General features: G+C 56.0%; 1 protein-coding gene across 4 annotated transcripts in view; it reads left to right on the forward strand.

Moving 5' to 3' along the window:
• The window catches only part of PRR5L (proline rich 5 like), a 116,335-nt gene extending 97,980 nt beyond the window's left edge, over positions 1–18,355 (forward strand). For 3 of the 4 annotated variants that reach the window (XM_036258762.1, XM_036258760.1, XM_036258763.1), the window contains 4 exons: positions 3,004–3,095; positions 6,051–6,191; positions 9,822–9,948; positions 15,546–18,355. In XM_036258762.1, the coding sequence (XP_036114655.1) occupies positions 3,004–3,095; positions 6,051–6,191; positions 9,822–9,948; positions 15,546–15,940 (755 nt within the window). In that variant the 3' untranslated portion in view covers positions 15,941–18,355. The remainder of the gene's footprint in view (positions 1–3,003; positions 3,096–6,050; positions 6,192–9,821; positions 9,949–15,545) is intronic. The other variant, XM_036258764.1, reaches the window with a different exon arrangement.
• The last annotated feature ends 967 nt before the right edge of the window (positions 18,356–19,322 follow it).

The raw sequence follows: 19,322 nt of genomic DNA on the forward strand, positions 1-19,322 counted from the left end.
AAGTCATTTGAGGAGTTACTCCTGTGAATATGGACAGATACCGGGTTTATGAAGAAGATGCTGAGCAAAACCAGAGATCTCAGTGCTCTTAAAAAGGAAAGTTGACGGTCTCTCGCCCGAGTGACACGCGGCAGATGCATTCAGAGTGAAACCTCAGAACTGGAGCTAGACGGGTAAAGAAAGATCATCCAGGGTTTGTGCCCCAAGGTGTGGCCGGAGAATCCGGGCCAGGGTGTTCTCTCTGGGGTCCGAGTGTCAGGGTCCTTCCGCCCAGTGAAGGGACCTGAGGAGAACCTTTAAGGGTTTTTCAGACCTTCAGCCAGAACATCTCTAATGCATTTTATATATTATGACTCCGAGAAAGATTTTGTTTGATCAAAGGATTCCCTTGCTCTAAAATAGTTTGGAAACGACTGATAGGATCCATCCTGTTGCTGAACAAACTTCCCTCAATGGACCTGTTTGCTTCTGTGCGTCCGCCCGCCGTGTGCAGAAAGGGCAGAGGGGGCTCTGTGTCGTGGGATACACCACGTGACTCTCAGCCGGCCCTTCCAGGGCTTCAGTGATCCCGACCTGAAGGAAGTTTCTTGTACCTACTTTTTATACCTCTGGTGATCTGAACTCTCATGGTACACGAGAGGAGAGTTTTCGAAGAGAGTCATCTAGAACCTTCCGTCCAAAGCCCCTTTATCTCTGCAGGGAGCTAAGTCCTTGGCTTGTGGGCTGTTTCTGGAGGTGACATCACCTCCTTCCTAATCTCTCCTTCCCTGGGGCTAGCCTGTGTCTGTCTGATGTTCCAAAGCCTCCCTTGCTCTCTGAGGTTCGCACCAGCAGTTAGACCCAGGTTCCCAGGACAGGTGTCTTCCTGCTCCTGGGTTGAAGGGTGACCTCAGGCGCCGATGAGCTTTGCATCTTGGTGGTGAAGGGGGTTGGATAGGCATCAGCATGGACCTGCAGGATTCTCCTCGCCTCCTTCGGGTCAGAAGGGCCTCTGCATGTCTTTGTAACGGAGGGCTGAGGATAAGGGCCCGCAGTACAGGAGCTGGAATAGCCTCTTCTCCTCTGAGGTACATTCATCAGGTGTTGGGGCTCATCTTGGTTTTGGATACTAGGATGACCTAACATTTCAAATGGTCCTTTGGACTTCTCTGACTCCTCTTTGCAGAGAACTAGCATAGCCGGAAAGAGGATGCTGATAGATTGATCCAAACGTTTATTGATTATTTAACTATATACCAGGTACTTTCCTAAATGCTGGGCACACAGTGGTGAACAAAACCATCATAGGATTACAGGCCCTGATGGAGCTCACAACCTGGTAGTGGAGACTGAATCAAATCATCTCCAAATATAAAACTGTAACCAGGACAAGCACTGAGAATACTGTCCTATCCATAGTAGCGGATGTTGGAGCTGAAACCGCAAAGAGAGGAGGGAAAGAACAGTCTGGGCAGAGGGACTAGCACATGCAAAGGTCCCATGGCACAAAGGGACATGGTGAATGTGAGGGGCTGAGATAAAACCCAGATAATGAGGGCCAAGAGGCTGAGGAGGGTCGCTCACATTATGGGAGTTGTCTTTAAGCGAAGGAGAGTATTAGAGCTAACCATTAAGTCCTATTCTGTGCTGTCCCATATTCAGGTTAAATGGTAACTCCTTCTACTCACTGGCCCCAGCTCTGCAGAAAACCTCTATATACTTACTACTTGTCATTCATTCTTTCTTTCTTTCATAGATTTCTAGAAATTGATTCATCGAGGTGTCTAGCATCATGCTGAGCACTAGAAATATAATGGTGCAGGACAGAAAGGGTCAGGGCACTACTCCCCTTCTAGTGGAGACAGGAGTAAAATAAGTGATCCCAACTAAGTGTGATTAGCGCTGTGGGGGGCAGAGGAGAAAGGGCGCTGTGGGTTAGCATTTCCCCCGAGCACTGGGATCTTCCCAGTCTGCACGTCTCTGGCCGGGCTCGCTACCAGGCATGCCCCTGCTTTGTTCTCTCCCCAGCCACTGCTTACTGCCCATCACACAGGTAGGTGGAGGGCACCCCATGAAGCGTTCCGTATCGGTTCCGTGGGACTGGCAGTGTTTTGCCAAACGGGGCTCTCGGAGTCTAATCTTGGCTGACCCAGTTTCTCTGCCTCAGATGAGCAAAGACAGAGCCCAGTCAGCTCTGTTATCTAGGTCATTAAGCAGCAGCCTCTGTGCAGGCCCCTCTCTGCCAGTGCCCGCCTTTCCTGCCGGTGGCATTGGGTGACCTGTGTACGTACATCTCGCCCGGGGTCGGTGCTTGGCCACGGCTTTCTGGTCCCAGGGGTGACAGTAGGCACGCATCGGGATATGGGTCCTGGGTCCTACAGGTGACCACTGCAGAAATGCTGCCTTGCCGGTTACTGCAAAGCAGCGGGTGGAGGGCACCGTTTCCAGGCCCTCTTTCCACCTCCCTCAACTGACAGCGCAAATCCAGAATAAAAAGTGTGTCTTAGTGACAACACACACACACACACACACACGCGCGCGCACACACACACACACAACAAAGCAATACATAAATAACCGAGCACATGGTCTGCCCAGATTACGTCGGTAGAGAGCACCGGTTCTGGAATCCCAGCTGCCTTCTTGCTGTGTGACTCGTACCAGATACTTGGCTCTCTGAGCCTGCACAATGGGGTAATAGAGTCTACTTATGAGATGTCTCATAGATAAGTACTTTAGCACAGTGGTTGATAATGTAGCCATTGTGATCATAACAACGATTATATGATTTTCAAAATTCAGCTTCCTTTTCTCATTTGGGGCTAGAAGGCATTTTTGCATATTTGCAGTTGAGTCTTTCAGTCCAACCCCATGTTTACCATAGCAACACTTTACAGATCAAACGTAGGGAATGGCTTTCTCCCCAGGCCCCACTCCACACGGAACCGTCTTCTGGTCTCTCCTGCGAGTATTGACAAGTTCTTTTCTTTCTTTCTCCCCTCCCATCTTCTCGCCCTCGTGTAGGTGGAAATCGCATTGAGGTTCTGGCTGAAGTCTGGGACCACTTCTTCACTGAGACTCTCCCCACCCTGCAGGCGATATTTTACCCAGTTCAGGTCAGTCTCACCGGGACAGCCTCTGCTCGGTCTTGGCCACCTGGAGCCTCCTGGTGAAAGGGGGGGAGCCGGGAGGCCGGGTGCCCGAGCCGCCGAGGACCTCAGAGATCTTTGCGGGGAGCTCCGGTTCTCTGTGTAGCATCTACCCTCGAGCCAAGAGGAGGCCCCGCAGAAGTAGCAGTTTGGAGCCCTCATCGCCCTCTGATTTGCAGTGTCTGTATGTTCTCCAAGTGGTTTGCTTCTTACTTTTCAGTAGAGAAGGTGGGAAAGAGGCTGGTCCTGTCTCCCCCTTTCTCTGAAGCACAGTTTTAAGCAAGTTTCCTGGAATCCCAGATCATGGGAAAGGCGTGTCCTCCTCGCCCCCCACAGGGGATTCCCGAAGACCGCGTTGCGGAAAGAACACTGGACTCGGAACTGGGTTGGGTCGGGCACACCTATTCCACTTCTCTGAGCATAGCTTCACCTCACCTCCTGCCCAGTGAGGAGCTGAGACACAAACTGAGAGGCGTGTCTCCTGTGTTCTCATTCTGTGACCTCAGCTCATTCCACCACTCGAGTTCCTTCTACCCTCCTGCAGGGCTGGTCAATGCCAGGTCAGAACGGCCATTCCCTGAAGCAGGTTGACCACAAGACCTTCCTCTCAAATATATGTCTCTGTCACACACCTACAGTGCCGCGTGCTCACTGCCCACTACCCCCCTCAGGTCAAGGCCTCCTGTCTACTCGGGTTCAGTGACGTGCAGGCTTGGGCGTCAGGGAATAGCCGATAGCCACGGTAGGCACTACCTTGTATTAGAGGTAGTGACCTGCGTGCTTTGTAGTCTCCAAATGCAGTTGCAAAGGAATTTGGAATTCTTTTAACTATTTGTCAAATATGGAGTTCTTTTCCCATTCCCATCCCATTGCTTTGTGACTTTGAGCCAGATACTTGGCCTCTCTGAGCCTGTACAATGGGGTAATAGAGCCTACTTATGAGATGTCTCATAGATAAGTAGTTTAGCCCAGTGATTAACATAACCATTCTCATGATAATAACAATTCCAGGCCCGCTCCTGGCAGTCGGCCCACTGCGGTCTTCCTCCTCCCCAGATGGTCCTGCTCCCCGTGAGAGGAAGGATAGCACTGATGTGGACGGCCCAGCCCCGTGCCCACGGGCCTCTCCCTTCCCCGTAGTAGCCCCTCCGCTTCGGCCAGCAGTGGGTCTTAGGAAGACAGTCCTGGGAGGGAGTGTTGACAGATTTAGCAAATGAAAATGCAGGATGCTGCATTAAATTCGGATTTCAGATAAACATGAATAAGACAATGCTTGAGACTTACACTAAACAACGATTCACATTTATCTGGACATCCTGTGTTTTATTTGGCCACCCCACTCACTGAAAGGGGCTTGCAGTCCTGGGTCTGTCTGCGGACCATTTGGGCATGGAATTCTCAGGTGCAGGTTCCCAGATGGGTTTAGCATGGGGACTGTGGGATCTGGGTGGGCGTGGTCCCGGGACAGTCACCGGAGGGCCAGGAGGGACCTGCTTAGGCCCTGATCCAGGCAGGAGCCCCATCGTGCAGGTCTGAGGCTGGCACTGCCCCGCTTCTCTTGAAAAACTAAGATCTGGCAACAATTCGTTTTACCCCATCCACCTCCCCTGATCTCCCAAGTGCTGCTGCTGCTGTTGATCTAGACAACCTTCTTTGAGAATCTCTGACTCAGGGGTGCTCACTACTGGGAGTAACACCTCCTGAGGTGCCTGTAAGTCCAGCCAGATCCTTCTCCCAACTCCGTGTGTGTGTCGGTGTCTGAGACCTGCTTCCTCACTGGACAGATGAGACTCTGAGTGCCTTCTGGGCTCCAGGGGGTGGAACGTGGCCTTCGTGTTTCTACCTGGTAAAACCTTCAGCTCCTGGAGACGAAGTGAGGGCACAGACACCTATGAGATAAGCAGTCAGTGCCAAGTGCTGGGCTGTGGTGCAAAACAAGAGAAAAGGCAGGACCCTGGGAAGATGGGCGGTGGGGGCCACTGCCAGTGGAGGAGGTGCGGGAAGGCGTCCAAGCCTGCGAGGCGTGGGTGGCGGGGTGTGTGTCTCTTGGGACTGGAGGGAAGGAGGATGCAGGCCACCCTTGCCCATGTTTCCGTAAAACCTTCCTAAGGAGTTACAGGAAATGCAGAGCTTTCTTAAGCCGTGGTAGTCTTGCAGGATGGGAGCCATGTCCTGTACAGTGGGGTACACTAGAGTGATGTCTTTGTCTCTACCCAAGCAGCCCATCTGTGGTGTGTTCTGTGTTCGTGTATACAAAGGAGAGCCTGGGACGTGGGCCCTCTTTCCCTTTCTGTTTTGACAGATTCCGGGAGCTCTAAAATCAGATAGTTTAGGTTTGCAGTCCAGTTCCACTCTGGGTAAGTCATTGTCACTCTGGGCTTTAGGATTTCTGTGAATTGGGTTTTATAATAGCATCTCTCTCAAAGGGTGGCCATGGGCCTCACATGGCTGAACAAGTCCCTTTCTTCTACTTTTCTTCCTGAGTTACTTATATTTATATGAGTCTAACAGGTCCCATATTCCCCTGCTTTGCCTGGCATGGGATTGGTGCTAGATATGTAACCGTTAGGTTGAGGAAGCACCCTTGAAGACATGGAGGAGCTGGTGGTCTTTTCTCTTGTTTCTTCCACCCTCCTCTCTTTTCCTTCTTTCTGACCACTCACGGCACGCGTGACAGTGTGGCCTCCATTGCACGTGTCTTGGATCATTGGGTTGTTTAGGCAGGTCAAGTCACACCTTATCTCAAAGAAAGCGTTCATTCTGAAGGATGGGGCCCAGGGCTTTGACTCTTTGGCTCTTTGACAGCCCCCCGGGACGTGCAAACATCTTGTCCTGTTCCGTCCAGGGTGCTCTGAACCCCATGTGGTTGGCTGCAGATCCAGTGAGCTCTCACCTCCCGACACCCCCTCTTCTCTTCTCCAGGGCCAGGAGCTGACCATCCGCCAGATCTCCCTGCTGGGCTTCCGTGATCTGGTCCTGCTGAAGGTGAAGCTGGGTGACTTGCTGCTGCTGGCTCCATCCCAGCTGCCCTCATCCATTGTCCAGATGTTACTCATCCTGCAGGTGAGACCCTGGTGGAGACGGACCCCAAGGCTGGGAGATGAGAAGGAAGAAAGGACTGCACTGTGGGATCAGGGGGAAGGAACCAAATGACCAGAGCACCTTCGCTTAGTGTAGTGTCCTTGAGTCATTCACGTTCCTCAGCTCATTTGTTCATTTGCTGTACAACCACGGGGCATCTTTGAGGCCCCTGACGCCGAGCTCTGTGCTGGGACCCCAGTGAGGAGCGAGGCGCACAGTCCTGTCACTCAGGCAGTGGACGCCCTTCTCTCCTCCCCCGTTCTATCAGGGAGTCACAAGTTAACCCGTAACAGCACGAGCCCACTGCGGCCTAGCTCAAGCCAGACCAGGACGCCCTGGAGGGTTCCCGGGGCAGATGGGCTTCCTAAAGGACTCCAGCCAGAAGGGAGACCATGTCAGGCCGCAGAACCACCAGCCTTTCTCCACGTACTGGTCTCTACTTACATCTGGTCTACCTCGGTTCTCTCTGACGCTGCCTCTCCTGGCCTTGCCTGGTCTCTCTTGGACTTGGTGTCTCTCTCTCTCTCTCTCTCTCTCTCTCTCTCTCTCTCTCTGCAGAATTGCATTCAGGACTTTGGTTTGCACCTGGTCAAATGTGGCATCTCATAGCTCATGTGCTTCCACTAAGAGACAACCCCAGATGGTTGCCTAGTATCTCTTCATCCCAGTTCTAACTCAGCAGCAGGAAGGTGAGCTGAGTTACCGGTTCCTGCCTGGCACGGGCCAAAGACTTTAAATGTGTTGCTTTCTGAATCAAATAATCCACATGACCATGTGATGAGCTGGGCACTGCTGTTATTCCCATTTTACAGATGAGGAAACTGGAACTCAGGAAGTTTATGTGCTTGCCCTAGGTCCCTCAGCAAGGTAGTAAGATCCAGAACTTTGTACACTGGTCCACCGACCACAGGTGAGAACCTTTCCACAGGGCAAAGACTCTGATTGGTCTAGCTCGGGCTACATGACTCCCCTCTGCCCAATCAGCTCAGACCCTCAGTGAGATTAAAAAGTATAAACATGGCTTCAGGGATCCCAACTCTATGGACGGGAGTGCATCATTCTCAAGAAACAGGGCTCGTGGGCTAGGGACACCCCCAAAAGGCTACTGTACTTTCTTCACTTCTGTACCAGGTTCAGATCCTGCAGCACCAGCTCTGAGCCCGTCCACAGAGATCATTCCATCCTCGGTCAGGCGCCGGGCCCCCAGGCTGTCCTCTCCGCAGGAGTGGGGCATCAGGCTCGGGGCCCCATTGTCTCTGCCCCTTTGGCCGTTCCCCTCCTGTTCTCTTGATAGACCGTCATCGGGGCTTCCTTCCCCTTTCCTGAAATCAGAGCAGAGGAAGAGCGGCCCATGGGATGCCAGTGGGCGTGATCGGCTGGAATGCCAGGTCCCCTTTTACAGCCGGGAACGAGAAGGAAGGGGCTAGAAAAGTGTGGGTGCCGCTCATGTCTGAGAACCGTAAAGTAGAGCTTGGATCCCGAGTAAGGAATCGCAGCGATGAGCTCTTTGGGATTCGGGTAGGAAGGTCAGGGAAGCTGAGCTCCCACCCTCTTGTCCATTTATAATATTTCAGCGATGAGGTGATTCCTTTTTCTTGTTTTGCTTGTTGGTAAGGGGAACTGAGGGCGCGCACCTGTGGGTGGTAGACCAGGAGGCCTGTTTCTGTGGCGATAAAAGCACTTCCTCCATTCCAACATTCTGGGGCCTGTGCCCAGCAACCAGCAACCACACGAGAAAGCTGTCGTCATCCCATGCAGCCCCGAAAAATGGGTAGACTGCTTTTCCAGGAGGGTCTTCCTTCATCCATTCTGGCCCCCACCTGTTTGTGTTCCATGGAGTAGCGTCAACTTTTCAGTGATCCCTGGTGATCATAGGATGACAGCCTTCTGTGCCCTGGCCCTCGGCCCCTCCACCTCTCAGCCTCACCTGGAACCCGACTTCCCTGCTGTTCAGCTCTCTGGCCACACTGGCCTTGCCCTGTGCAGGGCTCTCTGTGCCCCCGTCTCTCTGCTCGGAACCCTGGGTCTCCTGTGGCCCACAGGTGCCCTCAGGTCAGGGGGTCTGTACGTCTTCTCCTTCCTCTGGACCCCAGGCCGATGCTCTAACCGCTGAGCCAAACCAGCCAGGGTGTCTTCTCCTTCCTCTAGTGCCTTCAGCACGCAGCACAGTCTCTGGCACATGGCAGGTGTTAATTAAACATTTGTTCAGTGAATGACAGCACAGCTAGTAAGGGCTGGGGTAGGACCGAACCCAGGTCTCTGGCCTCACGGCGGTGACAAGCACACGGGGATTCCAGCCTCGGCAGAGGGAAGCACATTTGGAGAAACTCTGGTCGTGCCCTGGCCGGTTTGGCTCAGCGGTTAGAGCGTCGGCCTGCGGTCCAGAGAGAAACTCTGGTCGTGACACATTTCTGGGAAGTCGGGCAAGGAAACAGTCCCTGTTTTCACATTTCACAGATGAGGTGGAGGTTCAGAGACCTGGCTAAGTAGCCCGAGGTCACATCCTGATTTATGAGATGGATTTGCCCCTCGTTCCTTAGCTCTTGCTTTGCTCCCTGCCGCCTGGCCTTTCTGGGCTACCACTGTCTCCCCGCCATTGCACGCGGACTCCCGGGTGCTTGGAGAGGCCCGTCAGCTTTTCAGACGGTCCTGCTTTAACAGGGAGCATTTGACCTCATTCTTCCCCTGCCAGCCCCGAAAACTCCACTGCCACGGAGGGTTCTTGCTTTAAACAAATCCACTCCACTTTGCGGATTTGACGGGCCGGCCGTTGGGCTGAGCACAGCCCCCACGATCCTTGTCACTGCTCCCCGACAGCCCCTCAGCACAAGAGCGTGGCTTGGAGTCCTTTCCAGTGATCAGCGGAGTCCCCTGGGGGTCGGCTGGTTTTCGAGAAAACCTTGGTTGCTTCCTGGCTCCTTTCCGGATTTGACTGTTGTGGTGGAATTGTTTTAGCTGATGTTTGCTCTGGCCTTGGCCCTGAGGGCTCCGGGCACGCAGGGCTTTTGAACTAACTCTTCCTCTGGTGCGGAACATACATCTTGTTCCACGGTGACTCCCTTTCTTCTACTGGTCTTTTTCATATTCTGTCCCCCTTTCTTTTCTAGCCTGTTAACAGAGGCAGTAAGATGTGCTTGGAGCCAACAGCCTGGGTTGCAGGCCTGGGGGTCTGCTGCTTACCAGCTGCGCTTTCCTGGCCAACGTGCTGAACCATTCTGGGTCTTAATTTTCTCCTCCGTAGAAGGGAGATGATGAGAGTGTCACCTTCCCTGGGTGGTTGCGAGGCCTCTGCGCTCTGATACACGTCACGTGCTTCTATACAGTGCCTGTGCCAAGTGTGGAGCTGTCATGTGACATTGGGGGTGGGATTACTATGGTTGGGACCAGTCCTCAACCCTGGAGCTGGGGGGCGGGGGGACAGTCCACCTACACTGCATTGGCGGGACCTGTGGGAGAGGCGCCATGACAAGTGACAGGCTTCAGGCCTCAGTTTCCTGCGTTCGAGCCACGAGGATGCTGCCTACTGGTATCACGGCCTTGGACGTAGTAGGAGGGCCAGCTGGCCGTGGCGACTTTGACTGACCTTTGCCTGTCTTGGATGTTCGTTCCCAGAGTGTTCATGAGCCCACAGGCCCCAGCGAGGGTTATTTGCAGCTGGAGGAGCTGGTGAAGCAAGTGGTTTCTCCTTTCCTGGGCATCAGCGAGGACCGCGGCTTCCCAGGCCCCGTGCACACACTGGGTAAGGAGCACGGCTCTAGAGCGCCGGGAGCCTTGATGATAACGCGACCAGCTCCATCTTCCTGGGCCCCGATTCTGTGCCAAGACTATCGCTTCCGATGCAGGCCTGTGCAAGGTGTGCCTGTGAGTCCCTCAGGCTGCCGGCTGGCCTGTGTCTCTGTGACCTCCCCACGGTGATTCCTCCCCGGGAACCCCTGTGCCTCTCGGTGGTGCTTGTCCATCTTTGATCGGTGGCCCTGATCTTCCCCTTGTGCCTGCCACGTGAATTTTTCCTGCACCTGACACCAGACACGGTGCGCTCCCGCACCACCCTGCACCCGGGTGGAAACACCACCCGCGGTGACTTCCCTTTGAAAGCATCAGGACATGTGAAGCCGACACTTTTGCATGTGTGGCCAGAGGAGGTGGTACCAGTTCCATTTCTGTAGGTACCACCAGGGCCTTCACACCAACGGAAGGGGCTCCTGGGCTTGGGGACCAGTCCTGTTGGGGCCTTTTTTGGTGTCTGGAAAGTTAGCATGAGGGAGCATCAGGCCTTGTACTCAGCAACTTGGAGAAGCTAGAGATGATCGGATCCGTTCTCTCCCTCAGCGAGACCCCGTCGGGATGGGGAGATGGCTCTATGATAAGGCTGATCATCAGAGACGGTTCAGTTACCCTCTGAGACTAAAGCTCCCAAATGTAGGAACTTGGTGTCGGTTGTTCTCTCTCCAGGAACTGGATGGTGCCTGGTGTACAGCAGGTGCTCAGACATGTGTGTGAGAGGGATGGCATCCGTACCCCAGGGCCAGGGTGACCAGCCCACAGAGAGAGGCAGAGACGGAAAGAGGTTCCTGGATTTGGAACCTTTGCCCCTGTCCCAGCGTGAACGCACCTGGAGCTGAGCCGCAGCAGAAAGGGGAGGAGCAGCCTCCGGCGCCGCCCCTGCCCCTCCCTGGGCCTCTCTGCTGCGGAGACAGGCCGGCCGGCCGCAGTCCTCACGGCCCCTGCATGTTCCTCTGGAGACCAGCTCACACAGCCGCCACACAGGGGGGCGCCGCCCCAGCCTGCTGCCCGCCATCCCCCCGCCCCCACGCATGCCGCCCAGGAGCTGGAGCAGCCAGAGTAGAAATGACAGCCGAAGGGAACCTGCCCTGTGGGCCGTGACTGGCTGAAATGTCACCTTGCCCTCCTGGAGCCCAGCCTCCTGCTCGGGCTCAGCCCCCCAGCTCACCTCGCCCAGGCCCACGAGCGGGGCGGGAGGGTCAGGCAGAGGCCAGGGTGCCAGCAGGTAAGGCCGTGGCAGGGACCACCGTCGCTGGGCCTAGAGCCAGGAACAAGAGTAGACCCAGAAGTTTGTTCAGGGAGGACTTACTCCAAGAGGGGTCCCTTCAGTTTCCCAACTAAAATAATAATACCTACTTTTGTCCAATTATTAGGCAAAGGCCTGAGGCTTCGTTCTTGTACCAAGGACAGTCCTTTCCTTCTGGGGTGTTGTCTCAGTAGGGGCGGGGCGGGGGGATGACCCCCTTTGGATCATTTTTGTGTTACTGTTTCAGCAAACGTGCACTCAGACCCTGGCCAGGCACCTTGGAGGTGCTGCAGGTATTTCTGTAACAAAGCTGACTCACCCCTGCCTCGGGAGCATGGGCCAGTGAGGAAGTCACAAGTCATCGATGATGACTCATCAGTGTACGAGCACTCCGAGTGGGGAAGCACAGGGGCCGCGGCAGGGGGCTTTACCTGGACGGGGAAATCAGGGAAGGCTCCCTGGGGGAGATGACATCTGTAATGGGACCTCTGGGATGAACATGAGTTAGCTGAGTAAACAGGACAGGCGGACTGCCCCAGAGCAAAGGGGAGGGCCTTTGGAGGGCTTTGGGTAGGGAGCGGGGAACAGGCGGGTGCTGCATTTGAGGAACTGAAAGGGCTTCGGAGCTGCACAGTGGCTGGCGGCGAGGGGAGCCCGGGACACAGGCAGCGTCCTGGGTGCTGTGCTGGGTGGCTGGACAGGACACCATGCCGCAGGGTAGGCTCTCGTTCCCATGTCCCAGGCGAGGGAAACTTGGCTGTGGGAGCCAGGCTCCCAAATCCCCAAGCTGGGCGACTTGACCAGCTGCCCCACCTCACCCTTCACCCCTTCACCCCCGTCGACTCCCAGGAGGTGACTGTGGTTTGACTGAGGGGCAGCTGAAGAGGCGGTTCTTCCCCCTCATCCCTTAGTCCAAGGGGCACCTGAGACCAGACATTTCCCCTCACACCTCCGGATACTAAAAGTCGACAGTGGCCGCAGCAGAGCCCTTCCTCACGGGGGACACTCCCTTCCAGGCTCTCTGGGCCTGTCTTCCCCTCGGAGAAATGGAGACAGTGACGTTTATCCTGCCCATAGGAGAGGAGGGTGGAGATGACCCGCTGCAGTGAAGACTAAGATGTGCCACACGTGAGAACCCTGTGCCCACAGGGGCTCGGCCGTGGGCCGCTGGGCCCGACCAGGGTGGGCTGGTCGAGGCAGCGGGGGTGAGCGTCTGAGAAGCCACCACTTCCCAAATGCCTGTCCCATTCCAGGTGCTTGGCATGGATTCATTTCGTCCTGGCACAAGCTGCCGGGGTGGGGACTGTGGCCACCTTGGGCTCAGAGTCGCTAAGAGACGTTCCCACGGTCAAGAAGTGGTTTTCCTAGGATGCTCCTTCTTGTTGGATCCCGGGGTTCGTGGGGGTCTCTAGCTCTCTCTCTGGCGGCCGGGCCCACGGGCTTGAGGAGTAAGCCTCACTCCTGGATATGCAAGCTCGCTGCAGAGAGAAAAGGAGTCCGAGATGGAGTGTGTGTGTGTGTGTGTGTGTGTGTGTGTGTGTGTGTCCTCTAAAGTTGTCACTTTTCTAGGGCAGTGGGGGAGAGGAGGAAGATAATGGAATCGTAAATAGGCCCATTTGTCAGCACCCAGGCCCCATCCTACCTTCCTATAGAAGTTCCCGAAGCTTCCAAGCCTCTGCCCGGCTGCGCCCAGGGCCCTCCGAGCAAACAGCTTCCTGCTCCATTTCGCACAAAGCCCTGGCCTCCCACACATCGGCCCCCACCCCGTTGTGTCTGGGGGGGGCTTTGCCTCCAGATACTGTGGCTTCTCTCCCTGACAAGTAGGCATTCATGGGCATTCAGGTGCTGGGGCCTGGAGAGGGACGCCCACAATGGGCTTGGTGTGCAGGGGTCACAATGCCCGCATTGTGGCCGCCACTCCTGTGGGGCCCGGCGGGTGAGCCATGGAGATCAAAGGCCTGGGAACTGAGTCCCCAACAAAGGGCCCGAGGAGCACCTCACCCTGGCTTTCTTCTCTCCGGGTGTGAAAGGAGCTGCCGGGGCTGGTGCAGGGGGGTGGATGCCAGAGCTCAGCGGGGAGCCTGGGCACGAGGAAGGAAAAGCCCCCCCCCCACTCTGTGTGACCCTCAGTGGTGCCTGGAGGTGGGTGTCTGCGCAGGGGGCAGAACCCGGCCCCTTCCCTGCTCAGAGAGCACCAGGGCAAGTGAGGGACCTGTTTTTAGACCCCAGGGTGTACCGAGAGCTTCATCAGCCCCTCCACGGGAGGTTCCCTTCTCTGGTCGCAGGACCCGGCCTTCCCTGGCGCGAAGAAGGAAAACAGGAGAAAGCAATCAGCAGTGTGGGGAGCTGTCTGTCAGCTCCAAGCCTGGCGTCAGTGTTAAGGCCTCCAGGGGGGCCAGCGGGGGCTGACCCCACTGGGGACGCAGCACACACGCTTGCCTGGGGGTTGCCTCTGGAGTCGTGGGAGCTTAGCAAGCCGACGCTGTCTGCCCAGGAGACTCCACAGCCTGGTAGCCCCTGTGGTCTGGGCTCTGCCCACACCCATCTTGGGAACCAAAACATTTTGCCCAGAAAGAGAAGGAAGAGCTGTGGGCCTCTGGTGAGTCACAGCAGGGAAGTCAGGGAGCAGCAGAAAGGAGCGGTGTGGGGCCGGCCGCAGAAGGAGCGGGGCTTGGAAACTGCAAGGGCTGGGCTTCAGCTGTGTGGCCTGGAGTAAGTTACTTAACATCTCTGAGCTGCCCAGGGCTGAGCACAGAGGAGAAAGAAGCTGCCCTATCTCAGAGCAGGACCCAGGCAGAGCTGCTTCCTGCCACGCTATGGGCCCCAGCTGGAGGTGGCCTGGGCCCCTGGGAACCACTGCAGATGAGGCGTTGTGCGCCCCCCTCCCTCTCCTGGACCCCAGGCCACAGCCTGACTTAGCTGTGCCCTGTCGTCAGGCCCTGATTATTTGTCATCTCCCCTTAGACTGTGAGCTCACTGTGAGCTCCCTAAGGGCAGGGAGCATGTGGTTCCCCCTGTAACCCAGGCCCCAGCGCAGACCTGGCCTCCCGCTGAGAGTGAATGGCCAGTCTGGGCCAGTCTGTCAGTCACTCAGAGGAGCAGGCCCATCTGCAATGTCCCCTCTGCAAGACGTCTCTGAATCCCCAGAGCACTGTCGTCTGTAGCTCTGCCTTGACATTTGCCATGTTGACCTGTGTTAATAGTATGTGAGTGCGGGCCTCCCAGTGGTCAGAGTCGGGGCTCTGCTGGTAGCCCTGGGCTGGAGTCCTGGTCTCCTCACCAACTGTGACTGTCAAGTTACGTAGCTCTCAGCTGCAGTTTCCTTTGCTGCAAAATGGTCTCAAGTTCATGTCAGTGAAGCATGCCCTTTTTTGATACATAATAGATGTTCAGTTAATGATTGCTTCTAAGATGGTTTCCTGCGCCCCCCCTTCGCCCCCCCACCTTCCCACACACACACACCATGCACGCCCCCCCCCCCCCACACACACACACTGTGCACTGGGCTCCAGCCCATGGCAGGCTCCATATCAGGTTTATGTTTCTCTTTCTCCTGCTTTGAGCACAGCACTTTGCACTTTGTAGCTCAAGAAGTGTTTGCTGCAGGAGGGGGCAGGGGCCATGGGGACCCCCTCCTCCAGGTTGCCTGCCCTGGCTTTGGGCTGCTGGACTGACAATGTCAGAGAGGTGGACAACATCCAGGCACCCTGCTGAGACACCTTTCCTGCCCCATTCTGCCAGGGTGGGGCCCATGGATATCATCACGTGCATTCCCGTCTCCTCCAGGGAGGCTGTGTGTCCACCATGCACGCCTGACCCCATGCCTCAGCTTACCTGTGTCCTGGCGCAGCTTCTGTTCGAGCTCTTTCCTCTTCCTAGACGTGCATGTCGTAAATGCTCAGCCAACAGTCTCGCCCCGTCTCCTGCCAGGCTGGTCGTAGAGTCGGGGCCACAGCACGGGTTTGCGATGGCCGATCCCGGGTGCCTGCTCTGAACAGCAGCGGGAGAGAAATGGATTGTTTTCGAGGGCATTTTTAAAGGATGCTTCTTTAATGGGGTCTCTGCTTCTTTGAACTCTTTCGCTGCTTCTGGTGTATAGGGATCGATTTCTGTAATCATAAAAGTAATACATGGGTATTGTGAAAACCCGGGGACGTCACAGAGGTGTGCGGCTTCGGAGAACACCTCTGCCACGGTCTGGCACGGTCGCGCATCGGCCTGTGGCCCCCTGTCACTCTTCCCCACTGATGAGGAGTTGCTGGCCCCCACGGCGTCCTCCTCAGTCACAGCCTGTTTCTCTGTTGCAGCCAGGCGCCACTCCCGGGTCCGGCCCAAGTTCACCGTCCTGAACTATGGCTCCCCGATGACCGCCACCAGCCGGCCCCTGAACGAGATGGCGCTGACCCCGCTGACGGAGCAGGACGGGGAGGCCTACCTGGAGAAGTGTGGCAGTGTCCGGCGGCACACGGTGGCCAACGCCCACTCTGACATCCAGCTGCTGGCCATGGCCACCATGATGCACTCGGGCCTGGGCGAGGAGCCTGGCGGGGAGGACCCGTGCCTGCTCCTGCCGCCCCGCTTCTCCCCGCCCCACCGCCAGTGCTCCAGCGAGCCCAGCATCACCGACAGCCCGGAGCAGCTGGAGGGGGAGGCCGGGGGCAGCCAGGGGGACTCGGAGCTGAACTGTGCGTCCCTCCGCTGAGCGCCGCCTCCGGGACTTCCCAGCTCCTGCCTCGCAACCGGAGGAGGAGGGCTCCATCCTGGGCATCACCGCAGGCTCTTCTGGGCAGTGCTGCCTTACGTCTTTTCGGGTACAGGCCTCGTGGATGTGTCCTGGGGGACATCCCTGTTGTAAACCTCTCCATGTCTGTGGCTGTGACCACCTCTCTGCAGCTGCACAGACCAGCTGCCCAGTGTTCTCTTTCTGCCTTCCAGCCTTGCCTGTCCGATGCCCCTAGTAACATTCCCCAGTGCCCTTGGCATTGCTGTAGCAGGAGGTTGTCTGAGCCACACACACAGCCAGCAGGGATGGGGTGCCGTCCCCTTAGGTCTGGTGATAGAGGCCGGTGGGTGAGAAGATACCTCTTCTCCCTGCTTTTGTGTGTGGGAGCGAAAGGAGGCAGCCCGACCACGCAGGGCTCTGGGAAGTGCCTTCCTTATTTTAGTGTCAGAATTACTGGGAGAGAGTTGCCCCACTGGAGCTGGGGGTCCACCCTCACCTACACCAGGCCGCCAGGCTGGAGAATCCCAGTCTCTGATGCACCTCAGCATTTCCCCCTGAGCTTGCTCCCAGCCTCACAGAACTAACCTCCCAGGAGAGTCGCTGGTGCCTCTATCCCTCTCTTACTTCAGAAACTGACCACTTTCCTGTTGTGGGTGAAGGGCCTGCTGATACCAACCAACTGGTCTTGTTCCTGGATTTGACTTGAATTTTTTAAATGCGCATTGTTTAAAGAAATTGCACATATTTGCACGTGGGACCTTGCACTGCTCCTTCCCGGTGGGTGCGTCTTCAAGCTAAGAAATCGGCACACTCTCTGGGGAGGTGGTGCGGGTGGGAGTGATCCCTGCTGGGCAGGAGCTGCTGGATTTGAATCCAGAACTGCCTGTGTGTCAGTGTTGTGATGTCTAGGAGAAGCTGCAGGGAGGGAGACAGCTCACCTCCTGAGCAGAGGGTTGCAGCAAATGGAATGTCTCAGTGCTTACAGCGGGGGAGGTGGGGGGATGTAGGTAGGACCCTTTGGAGAGATGTTCCTTCCCTGTGGTTAAAGAAGTACCCAGAAGTGCCTGAAACTGCTAACATGTTAGGTCTCCAAATGCCGTTAGGGCTGCAGGCTTTGACAATGCCGTGTCCTTAACACTGCTCCCTCCAGGCCCGGGCTTGTTATCCACCTCGACCCTCTGTTCTCCCTGTGGCTGCCTGTGGGCCCCACTCCTAACAGCTTCAGAAGAAAGGAGAAGGCTCCCCCTGGACTCTTCTGGCACCTTCTAGGTATCCTGTTGGGCTTGGAAACTTTGTTACTGAAATCTCAGAGACGTTGGGCTTCGAAGCTCGGCCTCGAATGTGCCTGGGAGAGGGTGAGGACGGTGGCGGGGAAGGACCTCCTGACTCTGCAGCATTTCCCTTCTGGGCGGAGATCTGGACGACCACCCACGTGGTCTATCTGATGGCTTGTAATTTGGAAATTGCGCTTAACACTTTGTTTCATGTTCATCCTTCTACAAGAGTGACAGAAGAGAAATGTCCAAAGCAGATCTGAGAATTTCAAACCGACAGAAAACGTCCTGGTGTGTGTGTTGGATGACGTCCGCAGGCTAACACGCGTTAGCGGGTGGAACATCAGTAGGTGTCACCACAATGAGTTGTTTAACCCATGGCTTCCGTCCTTCAGTGCACTGAGCACTTGGGACTGGTATTTACTGATCCAGGCAACAGATGAATCATGCTGGGTGTTTTGTTTTTTTTTAGTTTACAACATTAACAATACCTATGTTTTAAATGCCTTTTCCATACAATGACCCCATGCAGATAGCCGTCAGCAGTTAGACACGGGAGCTCTTAGGCTGAGAAGGGCCTGCCGGTCCAGACCCTGTGAACTTGATTTTGCTAATGACTGTTAGCCCGTTTACATCACCTTTGATGCACACACCTGCTGCCTGTACCGTGAGTACTTCCGACTGTACCTGAAACAGTCTGACTGGCGGCCACGGGCATTCTCGCTCTGGAGCTGGTGCGGGAGTGGGAGCACCGGTGCGGTCACCGCGGTCGCTCTCCTTCCAGAGATGAAGGTGCATTTTCCTTGTTTGAGCGAGGACCTTCCTGTGGCTGAGGTTCAGGGACAGGAAGCGATCACTGTAAGCTCGGAGTGAGCTCACAACCCAACACCTCTCATGTTGTCTGTTTCCAAAGCGGGTTCAATAAACATCATTTCGTACACGTTACCTGCCCTGAGTCCGTGCGGCGGTGCCTTGCGTGGTATCTGTTAGGCGCCCTGTCCTCACACTCTGCCCCCGTTTTCCTGTCCCCTTCCCCCCTTCCCTCCAGGGTTGGGCAGCAGCCTCGCCCCAGCCAGTCTCCCAGGGTTTTGTTTGCCATCCTTGTCTGGATTGACAGTCATGTCCTGGAGACGCGGCCTGTGAGCGGAGCTTGGAAAACACCGCGCAGAGTCTGAGAAGGAAAACCTCTTCTCGGCCGGCTTGCTCTCTTCCTGGGACGTCTGAGCGAGAGGGGATGCTCATCCTATTTACTCATGGTTGTCGCACGTAGTCCCCTCGCTTCTGTTTGGCAGACAGAGTTTATAATGCATGACTCTCGGCCCAAGTTTTCCTCGGGGGACTGGAGCGGCATCAGCCTGAGTCCCCTGGAGGCTAAGACGTCTGAGGGGGGTGACCTGGACTGAGGGCAGGTCCTGGGCACGTGACGGGGTGTGTACATTTCTGTGGAGTGCGAGGCTGTCACTATGGGAACCGGCGGCGGAGCACTCTGCCCGGTAGATGTCATGTCACTGGTGCGCGCTGCGTTCACGCATCCATCCTCTCGTGCGCCCGCACGATCTGCAGCCGCCACTACGCCTAGGCACTCCTATGGGTGCTGGGGATACATGGTGGACGTGACCAAGGCGCCTGTCTTTGCAGCTTCCACTCTTAGGTCAAATGAAGAACATCAGACGCAATAAAATGGCAAAAGGCAGTGACGGGAGGGTGACCTGAGGTGAGGTGGTGGAGACCGTCTCTCCAGCATTGACTTGAGCTGAGACCTGAGTGACAAGGACCAGCCTTACAATGGGCTTTCATTTTCTATCACCGATGTAACCAATTCTCACAAATCAGTAGCTTAAAACAACACACATTTATGACCTCAGTGCTGTGGGCTAGCGGTCTGCATGGGTCTCCCGGGGCTGAGATCCTGGAGCCGGCAGGGCTGTGTTCCGTTCTGCAGGCTCTAAGGCAAACCCACGTCCCGGCCTTTGCGAGCTTCCAGAGGCTGCCAAGCTGCTTGGCTCCTGGCCCTCTTCCTCCATCTTCAAAGCCAGCCTGCGCTCCGCCTCCCTCTCCCACTTTTAAGGAGCCTGTGGGACCCTGGC

This window comes from Molossus molossus, unplaced genomic scaffold (assembly GCF_014108415.1).
Source record: "Molossus molossus isolate mMolMol1 unplaced genomic scaffold, mMolMol1.p scaffold_m16_p_13, whole genome shotgun sequence".
Lineage (NCBI taxonomy): Eukaryota > Metazoa > Chordata > Mammalia > Chiroptera > Molossidae > Molossus > Molossus molossus.